General features: G+C 36.4%; 1 protein-coding gene across 1 annotated transcript in view; it reads right to left on the bottom strand.

Annotated features, from left to right (window-relative positions):
* LOC127651063 (raftlin-like) overlaps positions 1-23385 on the bottom strand; it is a 28750-nt gene that overhangs the window by 4788 nt on the left and 577 nt on the right. Inside the window, exons 2-3 of the mRNA XM_052136767.1 lie at positions 15438-15581; positions 1288-1471 (exon numbers count right to left, since the gene is read on the bottom strand). Of these exons, the coding sequence (XP_051992727.1) occupies positions 1288-1471; positions 15438-15579 (326 nt within the window). The 5' untranslated portion in view covers positions 15580-15581. The remainder of the gene's footprint in view (positions 1-1287; positions 1472-15437; positions 15582-23385) is intronic.

Genomic DNA, 23385 nt, shown 5'->3' with positions numbered 1-23385 from the left:
TATCAGGCTAATGACTTTTTAATGCAATCCGATTCGGTGCGATCTAATAAGAAAACTGTAGAGATCAGTACAGATGCACAGAGAGAGGGAAAAGGAATACTGAATATTAAGTGTTAGTACTGCTATGTTCTGAAAAGCATCCTACTATTACTACTGCATTATAGTGTATAGTATGCATGGTGAGCATAGCATGCAAATTATCTGTTATAAAAATCTGCTTTACTTGACCTTTCATTTCCAGTAATTTATCCCACAATTTAAAATGTCTCTTTCTTGACTTATTTAATAGGATTGCTTGAGTTTTTACAAAAATGTATCCTATTGTAATCAGCAGACAATAAACTTTTTTCAAAAGTTTTGATTAAAAACAAAAAACAAACAAGGAAAAAACGATATACTGTGTTTATATATATATATATATACATACATACACACACACACACACGCACACACACACAGGTGGCTCTTAAGAAAACAAATTGGTACTTTTATTCACCAAAGTGACATTTACTTATCCTCTTGTTTAGTTGTACATCTGGCCTTCCACATCTCTTTCTGTCCTTGTTAGAGCCAGTTGTTCTTTGTCTTTGAAGACTGTAGTGAACACCTTTGTATGAAATCTTCTGTTTTTTGGCAATTTAAAGCACTGTATAGCCTTCATTCCTCAAAACAATGAGGGACAGACAAGTTTCTAGAGAAAGCTGTTTCTTTTGAAACATGCCAGTCTATAGCAAACAGTGGCAACACAAAGACAATGTTAATCTTCATTTAAAGAGCCAAATAGCTTTCAGAAGTGTTTGATATAATGGCAAGTAATTTTCTAGTATCAAATTAGCAATTTAGCATGTTTACTCAAGGATAAGGTGTTGAAGTGATGGCTGCTGGAACTGGGGTCTGTCTAGATTTGAAAATTTATTTTACAAATTGTTATGGTGCTGTTTTTTTACATCAGTAATGTCCTGACTATACTTTGTGATCAGTTGAATGCCACTTTGGTGAATTAAAGTATCAATTTCCTTCCGAAACAGCTACATTTGTACATTATTCTAAACTTTTGTCTGCCAGTTTATATAGATAGATAGATAGATAGATAGATAATTATAAAAATGTTTCCCCCATTGCGATGCCATTTAGTGAAGCTCCTAATCGGTATCTACATGATTATATGCATTGCACTGCTGCCACACGATTGGCTGATTAGATTATTGCATGAATAAGTAGGTGTATCTATATACAGTATATCCTGTACAGTGTGAAGAATGCAAATCCTTCATTTTGTGTGTATACCTGTGTGTTTCTCTAATGAGGACAGCTCGATGTAACTGCTTCTGTAGGTTAGCAGTAGCAGGTCCACTAGAGTGAAGAAAAGGATGGACAGCAGCCAGAACGAATCCCTTCTGATACAATTCACACACCTGCATAGAAAGCTCTCTCACTGACGACAGACACAGTAATGAAGACACTGCCACCTCTGAACAGAGAGAGAAAGAGAGGACAGAAATAATGGGTGAATATATTTCTTTTCTTCTTTGATCCATTGTTCAATAGGTCATCATAATTTGAAATATTAACAATAATAATCCTCAAATTTGCATTTGTATGGCTGTAATAATCACATCCTTGTGTCTGTGCTTTTATGCCCCCATTTGTACATAAGCTTCTATGGTATATTCAACCTCCAACATGAGGAAATAGGGAGATGAGAAGATAGGTGTGAACAGGGCCGGAGTGGGATTCATATTCATTCCGGCATGTCATGTCCAAGTCAGCCCACACACAAAAGGGGGTTTGGAGTTAAAGATGATAACAATAAAACAAGATCACAGCAAAAATATGCAATATATCCAATTACTTGAAAATTATTTAAGCTCTCATGTCATTAAACCATATATGACATTCACCAAGACTTTCACTTTGTCATAAGACTTCATTGTATGTGTTGTAAAAATAAGTAAATGTTAAAGGGATATTTGATAATTTCCTCACCCTCATGCCATCCCAGATGTGTATGACTTTCTTCTGTAGAACATGAATGAAGATGTTTAGAAGAATATCTCAGCTCTGTTGGTCCATTCAATGCAAGTAAATGAGAAGCGGTGAGAAACAATCAATAATTAAGTCATTTTTTACTATAAATCTACACTTTCATAAGCCCTCTTCCCTCTTTAGAGTTCTTCTTCTGTTATTGGTGATTGAGACCCCTATCTGTTGATATGTTTCTCACCCACACCTATCATATCTCTTCTGAAGACACAGATTAAAGCACTGGATTGTAGTGGTGTATGGATTAGTTTTATGCTGCATTTAATTGAATTTTGTACCTTCTGAATTCTGGTCATCATTCACTTGCAATGAAAGGACCAACAGAACTGAGAAACTTAATTTGTGTTCAGCAGAAGAAAGGCAGACACATTTGGGGTGTCATGAAAGTAAGTAATTGATGAGAGAAATTACATTTTTGGGTAAACTTTTTCTTTTAAAGATGATCTAGGCACATAATAACACTGTAAATGTTTATAACTCTTTCAAAATGTACAGGCACACTTTAAATTGTCAGTGCTTTGTATTTTAGATAATTAAGCAAAAAATCCAGTGAAACAATGAAGGTTGAGTGATTGTTTTTAATTTAATTTAACATGCCATTCAAAACGTGCCATTTTACGGTGATAAGAGTGAAATAAAAGAATAAAATAACACATTTGTACTTTTCTTTTACTTGGAATGTAAATGTTGAGGACAAAGGCAAAATGGTTACTGTCTCTTTAAGATGGTTTTATCGCATGATACAACATTGAAGGCACTCTCTGCCGTTTTGACAATTGCCGTTTAGGATGCAACAAATGTAAAGGGAGGTGTGCTCCCCACACAACTGTCAGACCAAAACCCCAAAGCGACAAGATCATAGATCCAATATTGATTTTTATTGGAAGAAGATATTTTTCAAAGATGCAAATTAAGCAGCAGGCATTTGGCTTCAGGGCAACCCCCGGCCCCAAATAATAAACAAAATAATCTTGAAAGAAACAGAAAATAACTAACCTGAAAGAAGGAAATGAAAATGCAATTAAACTAACCTGATTTAACTACTGTAACAAAACAGGATGAACAATGTCAAATAAACAGGGCACTCACCCCTACAGGCCTAACTTCTTAAAACACAGAGTCAACACTATTGCTGAAGAGCACAAATGCAAAGAACCAATCTCAAACTCAAGGTGTTGGTCTGGTGGCTTGTGGGGAGTGTGGAGGAGTGCGACTGACCCGAAGTCGCTACAGTGCGCATCTAAACGCAAGCACAGACATTTTATTAGCAGTGCAATTAGGAACAACTAATCACCATCACATAGGTGGAACAAAGAAATGGCAAATCAGCTGCACCTGAAAAAGACACACCGAGTACAAATGAAACACACTCACAGACAAAGAAAGAGCATAAGCACAACAGGAATAATGCACAAAACAAACACTGGACATAACAACTACTCATAAAGGCCAGGAGTGAGTTATAATCTGCATATTACTTGTTCAGTGATTTTATATTTTGTCATCCAATGCAGTAACAATTGTGGCTTAAGTGTCCAAATACTTTTTGTAGTCACTATATAAAGGCACCACAGATACTATTCCATCTAATCCGAATATCTACACATCTTCACACATCTTAAATAATGGGCAATCACAAATTGGAACATATTGTTTGGGTTTGTACTCAAGTTGTTGTTGTCATTAAGTGTGATCCGTTAATAACCAAATAAGCCACTTCATGATTTTGGAATAGTGCAGCATTTTATTTATTTTATTTTATTTTTTTTAAGTAATCTGGTGTTATGGCTAAGAATTAGCTAAACTTAACTGTCAGTGATAATTACTCAAAATTAAGGGCAGGAATCTACATACTGCTTGACTGCAATGATCTTTCAGTGGTGTGAGAAGATTGTTTAAACAAAACTGTGATAGTCTGAACATGCTTCGACTCTGAGGGGGGCTTATTTGTGTTTCCACAGTCCTATTAACAGAATGAATAACTGCAAAGGATGATGAAGTTGATGTTCTTGAAAACGTAAGAAAATGTAGTCTTGGTCATATTTAACCCCAAATTAAATAAATGATACGTTCAATATTAGGGCTGTAATTTTTTTTGAAATGTAAACATTACTATTTACAATAATTTAATCTTTATATATTAAATAATTAATAATTTATATTTTCTCTGAAAATACTGATATGCGATTAAACTTCATCTCATGTTTCATTAAATAATAACAATTCAATTGACAGCTCATATATATATACACACACACACACACACACACACACACACACACACACACAGGATATAAAAAGTCTACACACACACACACTTAGTGGATATAAAACGTCTACACACCACACACACACACAGTGGATATAAAAAGTCTACACACTCCTGTTAAAACAGCAGGTTTTTGTGATGTAAAAAATTAAACAAAGATAAATTGTATCAGATGTTTTTCACCTTTAAAGTAAAGATTACAACCTATACAATGCCACTGAAAACCAAAGTGACACATTTCAGAGAAAAAAAGAAAAAAATGCAAATAAAAAACTTTGGCCACAGAGATGTTTGTTGGCGGTCGGGAGGGGAGAAGGGAAACAATGGGGTTTAATGGTTGACTCCGAATATGAATGTTTTGTCTTGTTATGTGTCATATTGAGAAGCAACCAATCTGAAAAAAAAACAAAAAAAAAACAAGATGAATATTTTGGAATGGCCCAGCCAGAGCCCAGACCAGAATCCTATAGAAAATCTATGGGGGGGGGTTTGAAGAAGGCCGTACACAGGAGATGCCCTCGCAAATTGACAGATCTGGAATGTTTTTGCAAAGACGAGTGGGAAATATTTCCAAGTCAAGATGTGCCAAGCTAATAGACTCTTATCCAAACAGACTGAGTGCTGCAATAAAATCAAAGGGTGCTTCAACTAAGTATTAATTCAGGGATGTGCACACGTTAGGTTAAGTTTTTTTCTTCTCTGAAATGTGTCACTTTGGTTTTCAGTGGCATTGTCTAGGTTGTAATTTTTACATTAAAGGTGAAAACATTCTGATACAATTTATCTTTGTTTAATTTTTTAAATCACAAAAACCTGCTGTTTTAACAGGGGTGTGTAGACTTTTTATATCCACTGTGTGTGTTTTATACACAAACATGCACGCAGCCAAAGGTTTGGAATAATGTACAGATTTTGCTGTTTAGGAAGGAAATTGGTATTTTAGTTCACCAAAGTAGCATTCAACTGATCACAAAGTATAGTCAGGACATTACTATTGTAAAAAACACCATCACTATTTGAAAAAAGTAATTTTTTATTAAATCTAGACAGGCCCCATTTGCAGCAGCCATCACTCCAACACCTTATCCTTGAGTAATCTTGCTAAATTGCTAATTTGGTATTAGAAAATCACTTGCCATTATATCAAACACAGTTTAAAGCTATTTGGCTCTTTAAATGAAGCTTAACATTGTCTTTGTTTCTGAGTTGCCACAGTTTGATATGACTGGCATGTCTTAAATTCAATATTAATAAAAAGAAACAGCTTTCTCTAGAAACTCATCAGTTAATCATTGTTTTGAGGAATAAAGTCTATACAATGCTTGAAATTGCCCCCCAAGAAACTGAAGATTTCATACAAAGGTGTACACTACAGTTTTCAAAGACAAAGGACAACTGCCTCTAACAAGAACCGAATGAGATGTGGAAGGTCAGATGTACAACTAAACAAGAGGATAAGTACATCAGAGTATCTAGTTTGAGAAATAGACACCTCATATATCCTCAGCTGACAGCTTCATTGAATTCTACCTGCTCAACACCAGTTTCATTTACAGCTAGAATGTCAAGGATCTGCCAAGCTGTCATTGCTGCATGTGGAGGATTTTTTGATGAGAACTCTTTGAAGTAGTTTAAGAAGTTCAGATTTTTTTTTTTCATATTGTAATAGTAATTTTTCACGTTATTAATGTTCTGACTATACATTGTAATCAGTTGAATGCCACGTTGGTGAATAAAAGTACCAATTTCTTTCCAAAAGATCAAAATCTGTACATTACTCCAAACCTTTGGCTGTCAGTGTATATATATATATATATATATATATATATATATATATATATATATATATATATATATATATATATGCAAAGACGCTTACCCAGTACGTTTTACAACCCCATTCCCATTATCACAACCCATCTGGACGTGTCACGTTTACCATTCCCATTGTTTTCAATGATGATTCTCATTACCGTAATAGTAATTTTTTTTATTGATTTTAGTTCAATAAAAAAATAGTTGATTTTATAAATTAAAGTCGGTAAAAATGTTCCAAGAGAAAACTAGGAAGAGAATACTACATTTCAATAACATTTTTTTTTTTTTTTCACATTGTGGTAATGAGAATATCATGATGATCATCTTTTTTCATAGTGCCATAATGAAAACAGAGTAAAATGTGCATGATTGACATGAAAAAATGTCACAATGTAAAAAATCTTAATGCCCTAAAAAAGCTTCTATATGCACATTTTGGAATTACATAAAACCAGGAAATTTTCATGACAGATTTTGTGAGAAACTTCTATTAGGTAAAGTGTGCATATGTTGGATTTCTGTGACATTATGTGAATTTAACTTTGTGGATGCATATCTTATGACAAACAAGGGTTATTATAGTTTTATTCTCTAGTTTATTTTCAGTTTAATCCAGTTTCGTTTTCAATGATTTTCCCTCTAAAACGAGTAGTTTCAAGATTTACAGCATTTTTTTGTTACGTTTTTGTCTTCAGTATATTTACTTTTTATAGTTTTAGTATTATAGGGATGCCAAAGTTTTTGTTAACTGATGTAGTTTAAATGCTATGTATGATATAATATGCCTGTAAATTTCTCTCTAATGGAAGGTGGCTTGTAATGGTTTAATTTTCTTTATACATTTATATATAAAAACACAAATTAATTTGTGGCCATTTTTTCAGTTAGATTTGGAGTAATGCAAATACATTTGAGTTTAGTTTCAGTTTTTCCCAATTATATTTTTTGTTTAGTTTCTGTTAGGGATAGTAACACTGACCAATAGGGAGTCGCCCAAGGCGGCATCTTGCAGGGGGTCATGGTCACTGAAGCCACATTCAAAAAAAAGTATGTACGTAACTGCATTGGATAATAAATAATAAATAGAAATAGACAGACAGATACTGTAGATAGAAAAACAGACAGAAAAGTAAATCTAAATAAAGAAAAGTCATAAGTTCTAGTTACTTTGAAGTTACTTTAAAAGGACATGTATTGTTTACAGACGGTTTGATATTTTGTTATTTAATGCATTGAAATTCATAAACTTTTACATCTGGCTTGGTATCCAAATACATTTTGGGGACCAATGGTTCTAGTCGCTATGCCCTCAAACACTTTTCCATTGAATCAAAACTTCCTTAAAATTCTCACACATCTCAAACAATGAGACAGTCACAACATATTGTGTGGGTTTGTACCCAAGCTGTTAATCACCATGTGTGATCAGTATAGTGCTAAAAATCCAAACAACCCACTTCATCTATTGTTTTATGCCTCAAACCAACAAGACGCATGCAAAATGACAGTAATGATTATAAAAACGTAAATTCACCATTTGAAATACACATGCTTTAAGAAGTGCATGATATTTTTAAAGTTGTTCATTAAGATGTTAATGGCATTGCGTTTCGGTTTGATTGAATAGATCCTCTAAACGATTTTTTGAGCTTAGATAGAAGCAAATCTATAACTCTCCAGCAGAGACAGCCGTCACAGCTTCTGCTGTGCTGACCTATCGAAACAGCGGTCCTCTAAATATTGATATGACATAAATATTAAAGTGAGTGTTTATGATTCCTAAGTATGAGGGATTATTGTTGCTTATGACTGTGATGTGGGGTCCTTGGGGGTCTTTGCTTATTTTATTTAGCAATAACCCGACATGGTGTGGAATTTTATTATTTATGGAGATAAATTTTAATTTAAAACAAGATTTTAGCCATAAATCTTGTTGAATCTCTCACACACATACGCACACACATAAATCAAAGATCTAAGGAATGAGCCCTCCCACCTCCAAGATCAGATAATCCTTAAAGGATGCCTGCCGTTCTCTCTCTCTATCCGGTCCGTTTTTGTATTCCTCCACAGTTTTATTTTTTATTTTGTCCGTCAATCATTCACACTCTTTAAGTCACTTAGGCCTATCATTTATTTCAGTACTGATGCCCCCAAAAAACACAAACAAACATATTCAAACATCTGTGCCTCACCCACATGCTGTCACAGCAGTTTTAAGGGAACTTCTTTTTTGTCTGGTTGTCTCTGTAGGCATCAGTGAATTTTACATATAAATGACCTGCCTGCCTGTCTACTGATAAGCACCTAAAACAGAGAGAATGGAGATCTCTGTATTTGTGTCAGGTTTTTCAAACCTTGTGGGGACCAAATTTACCCACAAAGAAAGTAAAACCTAAAATCCTCTGCATTGTGAGCCACTGGTCACAAAGTGGCAAATGGCTTAATAAACATCCTAAATAATAATGGCTTAATTAGAATCTCATAATGCTAAAAGCGTTATGTGAGAATAAGGTTTAGGGGATAGAAAATACCATTAGCCCAGTATAAACAATAGATGTCAATAGTAACCCCCACTGGGGGCCTGGGTAGCTCAGCGAGTAAAGATGCTGACTACCACCCCTGGAGTCGCAAGTTCTCACCAGGATGCTGAGTGACTCCAGCCAGGTCTCCTAAGAAACCAAATTGGCCCGGTTGCTAGGGAGGTTAGAGTCACATGGGATAACCTCCCCGTGGTCACAATAATGTGGTTCGCTCTCGGTGGGACACGTTCTATGTCTCCGTGGTAACGCGCTCAACAAGCCACGTGATAAGATGGGCGGATTGATGGTCTCAGACGTGGAGGCAACTGAGATTCAACCTCCGCCAACCAGATCGAGTCACTACGCCACCAGGAGGACTTAGAGCGCATTAGGAATTGGCCATTCCAAATTGGGGAGAAAAAGTCCCCACTATGACCAAAAAAAATACATTTTATGTGTGTGTATGTGTGTGTGTGTGTGTGTGTGTGCAGAGCCTGAACAATTGCTGCCGTCCTAGTTCCAACATATTCAATTTTAATAAATAAATATTTGATTTAGGTCACACTCGAAGGCACACACCTGTACACAAACACACAAATATACACAGCTAGGTATTTGGTCACATCTTTGTAATTATGTCCAATAATGGCCTGTATACCATATGCTTTCAAGTCATTAAAATAAGCAGGCCTCTCCTCCCCCCTTTCAATCCGTTTCTTACATTTTCTCATCCTGTCTCATATTCTCATCCACTTTCTCTGAATTCAGCAGGATCCATTATTGCATCTCTTAAAGCACACCAACAAAAGCAGCATTAGTATATTTAGAAACATAAGCCCTCAAAGAATATACACTGTTTGGTTGCTCTCTTGCTCTATTACTCTCTCTCTTTCATCTAAGCTCACACTTTTTCTCTTCACAGTTTGAAGCTTTACACTTTCGTATCTGAAGGTGGGCTTTGTAAATGTGTGTGCATAGGCCTACATATCAATATGTTGCTTTGAATTTTGAAAGCAGCAATAATTTATCATGACATATACCGTTTTGTATATTTTAAAGACGTTGGAATGAATTTGCAAGATTTCATCTTAACCAAAATCAGACGAAAGGCTTGGGAAAATGTTTGTGTGTGAACATTGGCACAATGGTACTTTACAATAATAGATACAGGAAACGCTCTATGCCAAAATCTAGCTGCTTACTGAGGCAGCATTTTAAGATATCATAGGCGCTGTCCTGACACAAAGGCTGCTCCAAAAGGAAAGCAACTTTGGCCACATCCACACTCGTTTGAAGGCTCTGTTTTCAGTTTACAACTGTCATATTTTTCAGAAGTATGCCGTAATGAAAAGCGTTTTCGGATTGCTCCAATCTCGGTGGAGGAAAACACTGTTCTTGTGCGATGAGGTGTTATCATAGCAAAATTACAGGAATATTCTGGGTTAAATACAAGTTAAGCTCAATCCATAGTATTTGTGGCATAATGATCGATTCATATTGTGTAAAGTTAGAGCCAATTTCACAACCTTGTTGCCATGACGATGGAACATAACTATGATGTAAACCAGTGGTTCTCAACCTTTTTTGAACAAACGCCCCTCTGACCTCTTCATGATCCTCTTAACGCCCCCAAAAAAAAAAAAAAACACTTCAGAAATACTATTACAGCCAAACAATTGCAACACTGATACCTGAAGCCTGAGTTTTTGGTAAAAAAAAAAAAAAAACCTGAAACAGAAGTTTCTTATTGTATTTAAACATGTAAAAGCCTCAAGTTGAGTAATATTGTGTTTGGAAAAAAATGCAAAAACACATGGATTGTTTGAAAGGTATTTCAAATGTATTTAGAAATTCAAACAAATTCAGGCTCACACACAAATTTTTTTAAGATGAACCAATCACGTGAACAATAACTAACCTAAATGGCCAATGAAAAAGCAGCGGTCGTTCGCGCACTCAATTAGGCAATATATACTAGGCTTCAAATTCGAATAGCCTACAAACGGTCATTTCTACCACTCTGACAGCTGCGGCATTTGTTTTTAGGCGTTGCTATGGAGATCATTTGCCGGTAACTAGCCGAGTGGGTTATTAGCAACATTTAAATATGAATTCATTAATTTGCACAAACATAATTTTATTTTACATTCAAATGAACATTGTATGTGTTGTCAGAGGCTTAAACGTTGTGATGAATAACAGTGAGTAACGTAGGGTGACCACCTGGCTATTGCTCTGTTGCAGGTCAGCAGACCTGATTTTGCGTGACACGAGGGAGTTAACTTAAGTTACTATTAATATACTAGGTGAATAACTGCAAAAAGACATCTAATATAAAATCAATATTTATATTATTATGACTTTATTATTCCCATCGGCCAATTACACATTGCAGAGTAGAGAAGCGCGCCTCTATTTTGCGCTGAAAATTCTCCGCCTATTAAAAGCATGTGTAACTGAGGAAGCGGCTCTCCTGGCATATCCTCCTGGTGAAGTGGCAGCAGTAATCCGAGCAAGACGAAGACATAGGCTAAGGAGAAGAGCTGAAAAGATTTTTGCGCAGGCCGCCTGTTGAGTACCTCTGAGTAACGCCCCCCATTTGTGCCTGAGCGCCCCCCTCTCTGCTGCCTCGTTCACACCGCCCCCCCAACACTGTCCAAACGCCCCCTAGGGCGTCCCCCGTTGAGAAACGCTGATGTAAACAAACCCCAAAAAGACTGTAAAAATGACGATTTAAACAACTTTACAGCTCAAATAGCAAGATTTTTAACAGAAGAATGAATGCAAGTGCTTTTATACAATTTTAAGCTTCACATTTCTGCTTTTAAACCCTCCAAAACAGGCCCCATTCACATCCATTCTAACTGCCTTACTTTAACATTGGTTTTGCGTTATTAAAAGAAAAGGAGCGATGATTCAAAGTAATCTGCCACAAATGCTGTCTATTGAGCTTGACTTGTACTGAACGTGGAATATTCCTTTTATGCGTTTTCAATTGAAAACATATTAGTTTGAATGTGGCCTTTGACGGTCCAGAAATGTGAGTCGTGAATTATGCTGCCTCCTAAGATAGATATTATTTGGCAAAATTGAAATGGGCCGTTTCTACATCCATCTGCACTGTTTTTTTAGTTGCTTTTCTATGTAAACATGAATTAGATGGATTTCTTTGATCGATGCCCTGCATATCGCTGTTTTTCTGCAGCTCGCGGATGAACGGCATGTTTTTAAGATGCTGCGTCAAGTTAAATGAACTTCAAATTTTTAGTCAGAGCCATAGCCTTGTGGGCAAGTGCTCTGACATATGTTGCAGCCGCATCATGGGCGGCCTGAGTTGGAGTCCTGGCTCAAGGTTCTTTCCTTCTTCTCCCAATCAATTCCTTTCTCTGGCCCTGTACCAAATGGCACCCTAGGCCCTTGAAGTCCTCCAAGTCAACAATTTGGTGATGTAAGTGCGCAGACTGAGGCCATGAGGGTGCATTCGTTATAACGTGCATTTTGCACAGACTTAGACTTCAGCCAGATGATGCATTTTAGAAATTGCTTTTTTATATAAATGTATTTTTCCAAATTCTAATTTGATAAAGTCATGACATTGATGAATAGTGTTAAGGAGAACACTTAAAACTAACTCTTGAATATTTGTATTTTTTAAGGCAGAGGCTATTTGGACTAAGTGTAAATAGCAACAATATTAATGTTAAATGCTATTTGCATTTAAATGAAATGGCAGTTTTTTATGCTTTATAGTATGTAGGGGTGTAAAATGCATCAATATTATGCAAATGATAATAATACCCAATGTGTTACAGATGCTGTCTAAGATTACACTTACACTCTCACAACAGATGCCGGGCGCGTGACTGAGGAAACAAGCGCACACTTTAAATTAAGAACGTTTATGCTATTGAATTCGGATTTATGCCTCATTATTCATGATGGCATGTGTCCATACAAGCAAAATAAGTTAATTATTGTTCTTTTATTCCCCAATTAGGGTTAGATATTGTATTGAGAAATATTTGGAAGATAAACTTGAAAAGGTAGGCTATACTGCGTTTTTACGGTGTTTCATTGGTTCAATGTTCTTCTGATGATATGCAAATCAATTATGCATAATCAGCCTACCTACCATCTGTTTTCATCATGTGAGACATGATATTATCCTTTATTTATACTAGCTTAATTATTAACATAACAACAGTATTATTATTCTTTTTTTATATATTTTGAACCAAACCTCCCTGTACTCCATAAATACAAAGAATGTTCAAAAAAGGTTCAACACAATGGATTACTGATGTATTTCTTATCCACAATAACGTTTTAATTAATGGAACTAAAACCTGGTGTATTTGAATACAGTTGTCTGTACTGTAGAAATTGTACCACCATTTATATGTGTGTCTTTATTTTGGAAAATATTAATTAATCATTTCAATAATGTTTTTATTTTTTTGGTCTAATGACTATTAAGCCTCATATTTTATATAATAACAGGGCTACTTCCTTTTTTTCAGTAATTTAAACTACATAGGGCTTAAAAAATAATAGCTAAAAAGAAATTGATGCAATGGTTTTGAAGGTTGGCACACCCATTGGAGTCCCACAGACACAACTTACCAACCTCAAACCCGAAACCTAACTCTAATTCTTTCAAATCCCTGACCTTCACTGTGACCAAATCACTGCAAAGCTCCACTTTAATTAATTATTATAAGTACAACAGGAAATATTAAGAGTGGAGATGTGGGGAAAAAGTGGAACAAATGCAGGATTCAAACCCTGGTCGTTAGAATGTAAAAGCACATTCACACCGTCGTAAAACTATGAGCCACTACAGCGGCACAAGAGGTCACTGTTTGCCATTCACTCATATTTTTTCAGAAACTATTGGAGTGCAAATAGTCACTCTGTTCTCCGTTCTCTGAACCCACTAAAGTCTAACTCGATAAACAGTAATCTCTGTACCATTCAGAAAAATTCAAATATGCCCGTCTTCATTTGACCAGCAGTTGACCCCAAAGAAATTTGTTGCGGCTGTAATGAGCTTGTTCAGAGCTATGGTGTTCCCTTTGCCAACAAGATGGACTATTTGCACTTAGTGTAAACAGACACCCCGTTTTATTAAATAATTTTATATTTAATTTGCACTTGACATCGCCTTGTCCACCATGATTTTTCCTCCAGCTGGAAACTCCAGTTCACTGTAATTGGTCAAGAGGACCAGCAGCAGGGACTGTTGGGCAGTAGTCCGCTGTGGAGCTCACACTGATGTGGGCTCAGCTAAAAGGCGCATTGTGGGAGCATTGAAAGGGGGTGCTGGTGAGTACCCTTCTGAGTGCTAAAAGGTCAAATGGGACACTCTATGGCAGGAGTCCCAAACTACAGCCAATGGCCAAAATCTTTTGACTGGCCCACAGAACCATGCCTGTCGCACGTTTTGACTGGCCTGCTCTGCTTTGGTGGCTTTTCATGCTTGCAATACTGACTATACCATGAGCCAAAACATTCGAGGGCAGGCTGTTAAGTAGTATATCATTGGTTTCACCCGCTGAATGAATACGCCCCTTCACTAAAGTTCCAGTTGGCCATTTGAGTCTGAAAAAGATATGATGTTTCATTCATGAAGGAACTGAACGTACTGGTTCACTTGTTCATGAAAGAAACAATTGAATCATCATTAACAAGGATCTGCTGAACAACTAAACGAGAGGAGGCGGCAAGTCGTTTGCTCAATTCATCAATCTCGTTCAATGAGAAAATTAGCCAATAATAGAAAAACGCGATGAAAATTCTGTTAAAATGACTGGATCTTTACCCCCCTCTTCATGTCTTGACAAGCACACTTCAGTGAACAGAGATAACATGTATACAATGACAAAGTGCTAAGAACTGTATACGATAAAGTGACCAATTTTAAAACTATGTGACTGGATTTTAATTGTAAAATGAATCATGTACTAAAAGCAGAAGAATAACTTCTGAAGCTGCTTTCATAATGCCAGCTACTTTGTCGGTGCATGTCGCCAGTGGCTGGCGGTTTCGGTCGCTAGTGGTGTGTATGGAGTCTGAATAACACCGTTTCTTTACAAATATTAGGATCACGTGAGCTCTACCATCTTCTCTCATATTGGCTGTCGCTCTTGAAAGTCACTCTTCATTTGCATAAAGTAAAAAAATTCTCAAATTTGTCATATCGCTGGTCATGCCCACAACCGTTCGCCAATGGTCACAATCACTCGTGTTGTTGGAAGTTGCCAGCTCTCATTGAAAATTAATGAGATGAGTTTGATTTGTCGCTGCATGTCGCTGGCAGTTTGAATGCAGCTTGAGACAAAAATACCGTAGGTTCACTCTGGCCCCCCTTGAAAACATAGCAAAACATAGCAAAGTGACCTGGCCCTGACAGCAAAAAGTTTTTGACAGAGAAATGTTGTCGGTACTTTATAGAAAAACACTAAAATTTTCATTTGACTCAAACATGTACCTATAAATAGTAAATCCAGAGAAACTGATCATTTTGCAGTGGTCTCTTAATTTTTTCCAGAGCTGTAGATTTGTTATAGTGAGTGTTGCTATAGAAACAAATAACATCTGAGATCCGAGGTCATGAACAGCTCCAAGTAGAATCTCTGATTTGCCATTTCATAATTACAGTAATTTTGATTAACACGATGTGAACACACCATTAAGAAGGCAGTTGCCTGTGCAGGCAGTAGGCAGCAACGCAACACACTAAGTTTTGAAACAGACCAAAAGTGTTAGGAAAGGAACACATTTACCTTCCTTTCCTAACAGGAAGTCCAGGTAGTGGTATGTGTAGGCCACTCCTGACTGTGCCTCCACCTGCGCTCTTCTAAGTGTGGAGTAGATCTTTCCTGGAGCTTCATCTGAACCTCTGGGCTTCGGCAACTTACAGCCCATCTCTTCACACATGGAAAGAGAGAGAGAGAGAAAATTTGATGGATAAATATAGATAATTTGCTTGAAATATTCATTTATTCAAAGCTGCATTATTGATTTAACTGATTGCCTTGGCAGCAGTCCCTAACTGTCATGCTAATTAAGTTTGATTGACATTGAAATAGAATATGAACATGTGCAAAACCAATGGGAGGGCATGGCGGCACCTCTTTACACAACCACAAACATTCAGATCCACACATGAATTCACACAGACACGTCACACATTGGAACATAACATAAAGGCTAATTGGAAAGATAATCAACCTTCAAGCATTCATAAAACATCTCGTGGCATCTACAATGCCCCCTTGAAATCACGCACACCGTCTCCATGGTAACCAGAAGCAGCAATCAGATAAAACAGAGGACTTCATATTTGATCTGTAACTATACAACCAATCAAACATTGAAATGTGTGGCTAATGCTAATGAGAGTCACATATAGATCGAGCTAACGTGATCTGACAGCGGAGCCATGTACCCCGGGCCCTGGCTGCCAGCACTAACACACACCATTAGTGATGGGTGGATAGCTGCCAGCATTTCCGTGTCAATGTTTGATGAGCCAGAACAGGTGAAACCGAGAGGAACCGGACAAGCTCAGTCACCATGACAAGCATTAACCACGCAATAATGACATGATGGGAAATGAAGATGGGATGGGAAAGGATGGATGGCTGGTATTGTGGATCAGTGATGGGGGGATATTTTAGGACACCTGAATATGAGTAAATCAGGACAGACACTTACAAAAAGGTACTATGTGGTGCCATGGTAGGGCTAATAGATGGTTCCCAGGATCATACAAACTGATAAAATGGTATAACTTTACAACAAGTTTGTCTACATTGACATTTGTTAACACAGTAGTTAACATGATTTAACAGTTAAGAATGCATTTACAGCATTTAATACTTGTATTGAACCCAAAATATTCCTTTAACCACAAGCTGAGCTCAATCGACAGCATTTGTAGCATAATATTGATTACCTCGTCCCTCCTTTTCTTTAAAAAAAAGCACAAATCTGGGCTTCAGTGAGGCACTTACAATGGACATGAATGGGGCCAATTTGCAAACCTTGTACTAACCGTTTCAAAAGTATAGCCACAATACGTTAACAATAAGAGTGTTAATTTAAGAATGATGCAACGGTTTGTACTATTATCCAATTCTGCAACTTTGTTGTCATGACGACATAATGCAGTAAACTGTAAGTTGACAGATGTAAAATAAATAATAAAAACAACGATTTAAACAATGTTACAGCTCAAATAATACAATAGATTTAACAGAGGAATTAATGTAAGTGCTTCTGTAAAATTATAAGATTCAAATTTTATTTTTATAAAAGGAGGGAAGAGTTGAAGATATTTTTTTGTGGTAATCAACATTATGCTGTTGATTGAGCTTAAAATGTATTGAACCCAGAATATTTCTTCAAAGTTAAATTCTACATATACAATATACTGTGTGTGTGTGTGTGTGTGTATATACATATACACACACACTCTACTGGTCAAAAGTTTTGAAACACTTGACTGAAATGTTTCTCATGATATTATAAAACTTTTGTTCTGTAGGTGTATGCTTAAATGTTTTAAATTAGTTTTGTAGACAAAATATAATTGTGCCACCACATTAATTTATTTCATCAAAACTAAAATGTAATTAAAAAAATGTTTTTAAATGGATGACTTGGACCAAATAATAAAGCAGCCAATAAGTGCCCAACATAGGTGAGAACTCTTTCAATACTGTTTAAAAGCATCCCAGCGTGATACCTCAAAAAGTTGCTTGAGAAAATGTCAAGAGTTCATGTCTGCAAATTCTAGGCAAAGGGTGACAACTTTGAAGATGCTAAAATATAACACACAGTTTTGATTTATTTTGGATTTTGTTTAGTCACAACATATTTCCTATAATTCCATTTATGTTATTCCATAGTTTTGATGATTTTACTATGATTCTAAAACGTGAATAATTATTATTTTTAAAATAAAGAATGAGTGTTTCAAAACTTTTGACCAGTAGTGTATATATATACACACAGTAATCACATTATTAGGCACACCTGTACACCTACTTATTCATGTGATTAATCAGCTTATCATGTGGCAGCAGTGCAATGCATAAAATCATGCAGATATGGGTCATGAGCTAAAGTTAATGTTCACATCAACCATCAGAATGGGGAAAAAATGGTTCTCAGTGATTTCTACCATGGCATGATTTTTGGTAAAGGTTTTATGCATATTAACATTCAGTTTTATGCTTAAAATGCCATAAATGCACTGTTTGAATTTACATCAGTGAATATCTGCAAGATGAATTAACGGAATGGTAATACCATAGTAATGCATATTCATATGCCTAGTGTATTTCCCATCATGCCCATGGTATTACATGGTATTACTATGAAACCATATGCGAAAGAATTTGATAAATGTGCAAACCAGACTTGTCTTTTTAACTTCAAGCAAACTATGCACACACATTTATAACTCTCAATGATGAGATAGAAAACCTAACCTAGAATGTCTGTTCTGGTGTAGCTCTTTACACCCAAGAAAGGACGTCCCTAGCTGAACACAGAACCATTTCTACATCCTTTTAGAATCTCTTTCACTCTGAATTTCCTGTGAAGCATTGGAATTAGTTCAAGTACAACTCTACCACACATACAAAAACAGTTATCCCTCCTTTGTCCTTTTAGAATAGATTGTTCTAGATGACAAAATACTGCCTCAAGTGTGACAGTGCCGGTTATCTGCTCAAGCCACATAGCTGTGTAATCTCCAGCACTGTGGGTAATCTCTGTTATCTCTTTTATTGCACAAAACAGTGGAAAACAGAAAAAGATGGAAATCGTTGGTAACAATCCTTGATTATTTAGATTAGTTATTCAACAGGAATCAATGAGTGATCTAAATGACCAAATTACTAAAACAACATGCCTTTATTATGAACCCTACAGCTGGAATATACAGTAAATGACTAATTCACTGGAGATACACAGACCTGTGTGTTTTCACACCTGTGTTATGTGAAGTTAATGTTAGGAGTCAAGCATCCGGTTCCACTCAGTCCATTTCACAAGCCTGACAATCACATCATTACTGACGCCAATCTCCCGGCAACAGTTCGACAGCTTGGAACGTTGAATTGCTAAAAGTTACCGAGACAACATTTGGAGAGTTATAAGAGCAGAACAACAAACAACAGAGTCCTTATCTCAACTGAAATTGCAATATAATCTAAAGACCAGCTAACACAAGCTTTGAGACATTCACACAAATGTTATTACACAGGTCTTATTAAGTAGATAAATGTTCCTTCGTTGGAGACCGACATTGAGACAAAGAATGAAAGCAAATCAATGTTTATAGCTTTATTCCATAGAAAGAAAGAAATCATAAATAAGATCTATTTAATCTCTCAACTGTTTTGTCCAATGAGATTAAATTGAGAGCAAATTGAGGCTTTGCCTAACACTCTTGCTTCTCTCAGATTTTTCTTCTGAAAAAGATAAACAGAAATCTCACATCTGCCACCTCAAGAGTTGCAGACGAGATCCCAACAATGTCTCAAATTGTGCTCAGATTTTTACAAGACCATAAAGTGTGCAGTCAAGATAATGCACATACACACTATACACTTCCCAAACTACACATACACACTATACACTTCCCAAACTGCACATGCACATACACACTATACATTTCCCAAACTACACATGCACATACACACTATACACTTCCCAAACTGCACATGCGCACTATACACTTCCCAAACTACACATGCACATACACACTATACACTTCCCAAATTGCACATGCGCACTATACACTTCCCAAACTACACATGCACATACACACTATACACTTCCCAAACTACACATGCACATACACATTATACACTTCCCAAACTACACATGCACATACACACTATACACTTCCCAAATTGCACATGCGCACTATACACTTCCCAAACGGCACATGCACACTATACACTTCCCAAACTACACATGCACATGCACACTATACACTTCCCAAACTACACATGCACATGCACACTATACACATCCCAAACTACACATGCACATACACACTATACACTTCCCAAACTGCACATGCGCACTATACACTTCCCAAACTACACATGCACATACACACTATACACTTCCCAAACTACACATACACACTATACACTTCCCAAACTACACATGCACATACACACTATACACTTCCCAAACTACACATGCACATACACACTATACACTTCCCAAACTACACATGCACATACACACTATACACTTCCCAAACTGCACATGCGCACTATACACTTCCCAAACTACACATGCACATACACACTATACACTTCCCAAACTACACATGCACATACACACTATACACTTCCCAAACCGCACATGCACACTATACACTTCCCAAACTACACATGCACATACACACTATACACTTCCCAAACTACACATGCACATACACACTATACACTTCCCAAACTACACATGCACATACACACTATACACTTCCCAAACTGCACATGCGCACTATACACTTCCCAAACGGCACATGCACACTATACACTTCCCAAACTACACATGCACATGCGCACTATACACTTCCCAAACTACACATGCACATACACACTATACACTTCCCAAACTACACATGCACATACACACTATACACTTCCCAAACCGCACATGCACACTATACACTTCCCAAACTACACATGCACATACACACTATACACTTCCCAAACTACACATGCACATACACACTATACACTTCCCAAACTACACATGCACATACACACTATACACTTCCCAAACTGCACATGCGCACTATACACTTCCCAAACTACACATGCACATACTACATGCACAGCTCTCAGCAGAACACATGAGGGTAGCGTAAGAAAAAAGCAGAAAATAAAGATGAAGAGCTAAATTTAGGCAAGATGATAGGGAAGGATAATAAGCTGAGAGTACATTGACTGAGGTGGTGGTGGGGCTTGGGTAACCAGCGGAGATGAGAGATCGTTGAAACGATGCAATAAAGAAAAGCCTGATTTACTCTCCTAATGTCTCACTCTCACAAAGGAAAACCCTTACTCTGTGGTATTACTCTTTTAGTTTGTAGTATAGTGAAATTGTGTAAATGTAATATGCACAAATAACTACAATTTTACTACCTCTTTTAATATATTATGTCCTCATTATTAACATAGATCATAAATACGTTACAAAAAATCAGAAAGGTATTAAGATTTTTTTTTTTTTTTTGGACATTAATGTAAATACTAGAATACATTAATAAGATAATAATATAAAAAATAACATATCAATATTATATGGAATATAACAATATTACATAATACCCCCAAAAATGTATATGTTAATCATGCAGGGGCATGGTATGTATCAAAGTACCATAACATTGCCTTTTGACACCATACTATAATTTTAATGCCACTTTTTATTGAACTATACCCAGTCATAGTTTAGAAATAAATCACTTGCAAACAATTACCCTTTCATTACAAAAAATACAGACACATGTGCAAAAAGCATGTTACCTTCATGGTATATAAATGTTACCATGGTATTTTCTTTACTGTGAATGTACTTTACGTTGAAGGAAAACTTAAATTCTCTCCTCATTTACTCACCACAGATGTGAATGACTTACATTGTTCTCCTGAACACAAAGATTTTTAGAAGAATATCTCTGCTCTGTAGGTCAATACAACACAAGTGAATGGTGGCCAGACATTTGGAGCTCCAAAAAGCATATAAAGGCAGCATAAAAGTAAACTATACGACTCCAGAGGTTCAATCCATGTCTTCAGAATGATATGATAAGGTGGGTGAGAAACAGATCAATATTTAAGTCCTTTCCACTGTCAATATTCACCTTTGACCAGTGCTGACCAATAGGTGGCAAAACGGTCGAAGAATGTGAATCACCAAAAAGATAAGGAGAAGAATGCGGAAGGGAAAGTGGATATTTGTAGTAAAACATTTTTTAAATATTGATATATTTAAATAAATCTGTTTCTCACACACACCTATTATATCACTTCAGAAGATATGGATTAAACCACTAGAGTCGTATGGATTACTTGTATGCTGCTTTTATGTGCTTTTTGGAGCTTCAAAGTTCTGGCCACCATTCACTTGTATTGTATGGACCTAAAGAGCGTAAATAATCTTCTATAAATCTTTGTTTGTGATTAACAGAGGAAAGAAAGTCATACACATCTGGGATGGCATGAGGGTGAGTAAATGAAATAATTTTTATTTTTGGGTGAACAATCACTTCAACGTAGATCTGATCTGGACATTACTTACAAAAATGGTACATGCCCAAAAAACAAACAAAACAAAACAATAAGATATTTTTGTACTCTGAGGGTCCTTTAAGAAAAAATTACTATAAAGTATTTTGATATTACCATGGAACACGAATAGCATAGTAATACCATGTTTTTGTATATGTACCTATGTATTACCATGATGTTCCTTAAAGGAATGCTCCTTGGAGTATATGTAAATCCCATAGTATATGAATATGTTATTCATCAGTGCATGCGTACATCACTGTACCCTGGTACCACCACATTACCTTTATGTAAAGGAATGAGATCAACTCAATTTATGACTTAAATGTGACGTAAATTGAGTTCTATGAAGACAGGGTGAGAGTCTGGGTGTGAGTGTGTAAGTGTTTGTGTGTAGTGTTCTGCAGGTTGCCTGGCAGAATATGAAAGTTGATGAAAACACATTCCCCTCACATTTCACAGATTCAAAATCATCTCTTGCCCCATTCCTCTCACTTCCAATCTCTCAGCCCTGCTATCTCTCTCTCTCCGAGTTTGACTTCTTAGCCTGTCACTCAGCTCTAGAGCTGCACGGGGAGTAAAATACTAACCGTAGGTCATCTTCTTGTGACATTCATCTCACTAGATACAATCAAGTGTGAATGAGCAATATGTGGATGTTCTGCTGAGATTTTTTTTTGCTTATAGTTGAGGGTGAAGCTGACTTCCAGCAATATCCTTGGCATTGGACATAAATCTTGCAATAAACCGGAAGGGTGGGCCAGCTAGATAAATTAAAAAGACGAAGCTTAAAGGGATAGTTCATCCAAAAATGAAAAATCTGTCATGATTTACTCATCCTTATGTTGCTTCAAACTGGTACAAATTTATTTATTTCGTGGAACACAGAAGTTGGCCAGAACGCAAAGCAATGTCACATCAGCAATTACAGAACTGGGCTCTAATTTTCCACACTTTGAATAATTATTTGTGGTACTGAATTACTGGTTTTGCTGTAGTCTTGTAAAATTCACTGAGATCTACATGTATTAAAGTTGCTCTTAATAATGTCTCAATTGGTTTTTGTTAGAATTGCAAAAACTTTGCCTGGATGGAGTCATAAAAGTCGAAATACACATCCTATTTATCTGCTTTGTAGAATTAGAAAGAACCGTTCCTTTGTCCCCTTTTATGTATAGTTTGATTTGCATGATGATGAAGTGTTAAGTCTTTGTTCTTTATACAGTTATCTACTTACACATACATGTACAGTACATGCTCCGATGTGCTGTCTTTGAATTAAAAGTGGGCTTCAATTTTAAATTGACAATCTCCTATCACGTATGACCCTAAAAAGCATCATTGCATACAGCTATAACATGTATGGTGAGAACAGAAGCAGGTGAGAGGAAATGAGTGA

The sequence above is a fragment of the Xyrauchen texanus genome, chromosome 10 (assembly GCF_025860055.1).
Source record: "Xyrauchen texanus isolate HMW12.3.18 chromosome 10, RBS_HiC_50CHRs, whole genome shotgun sequence".
NCBI classification, from domain to species: domain Eukaryota; kingdom Metazoa; phylum Chordata; class Actinopteri; order Cypriniformes; family Catostomidae; genus Xyrauchen; species Xyrauchen texanus.
The sequence above is the reverse complement of the archived record's forward strand: the minus strand, read 5'-3'. Positions and strand labels throughout refer to the sequence as shown.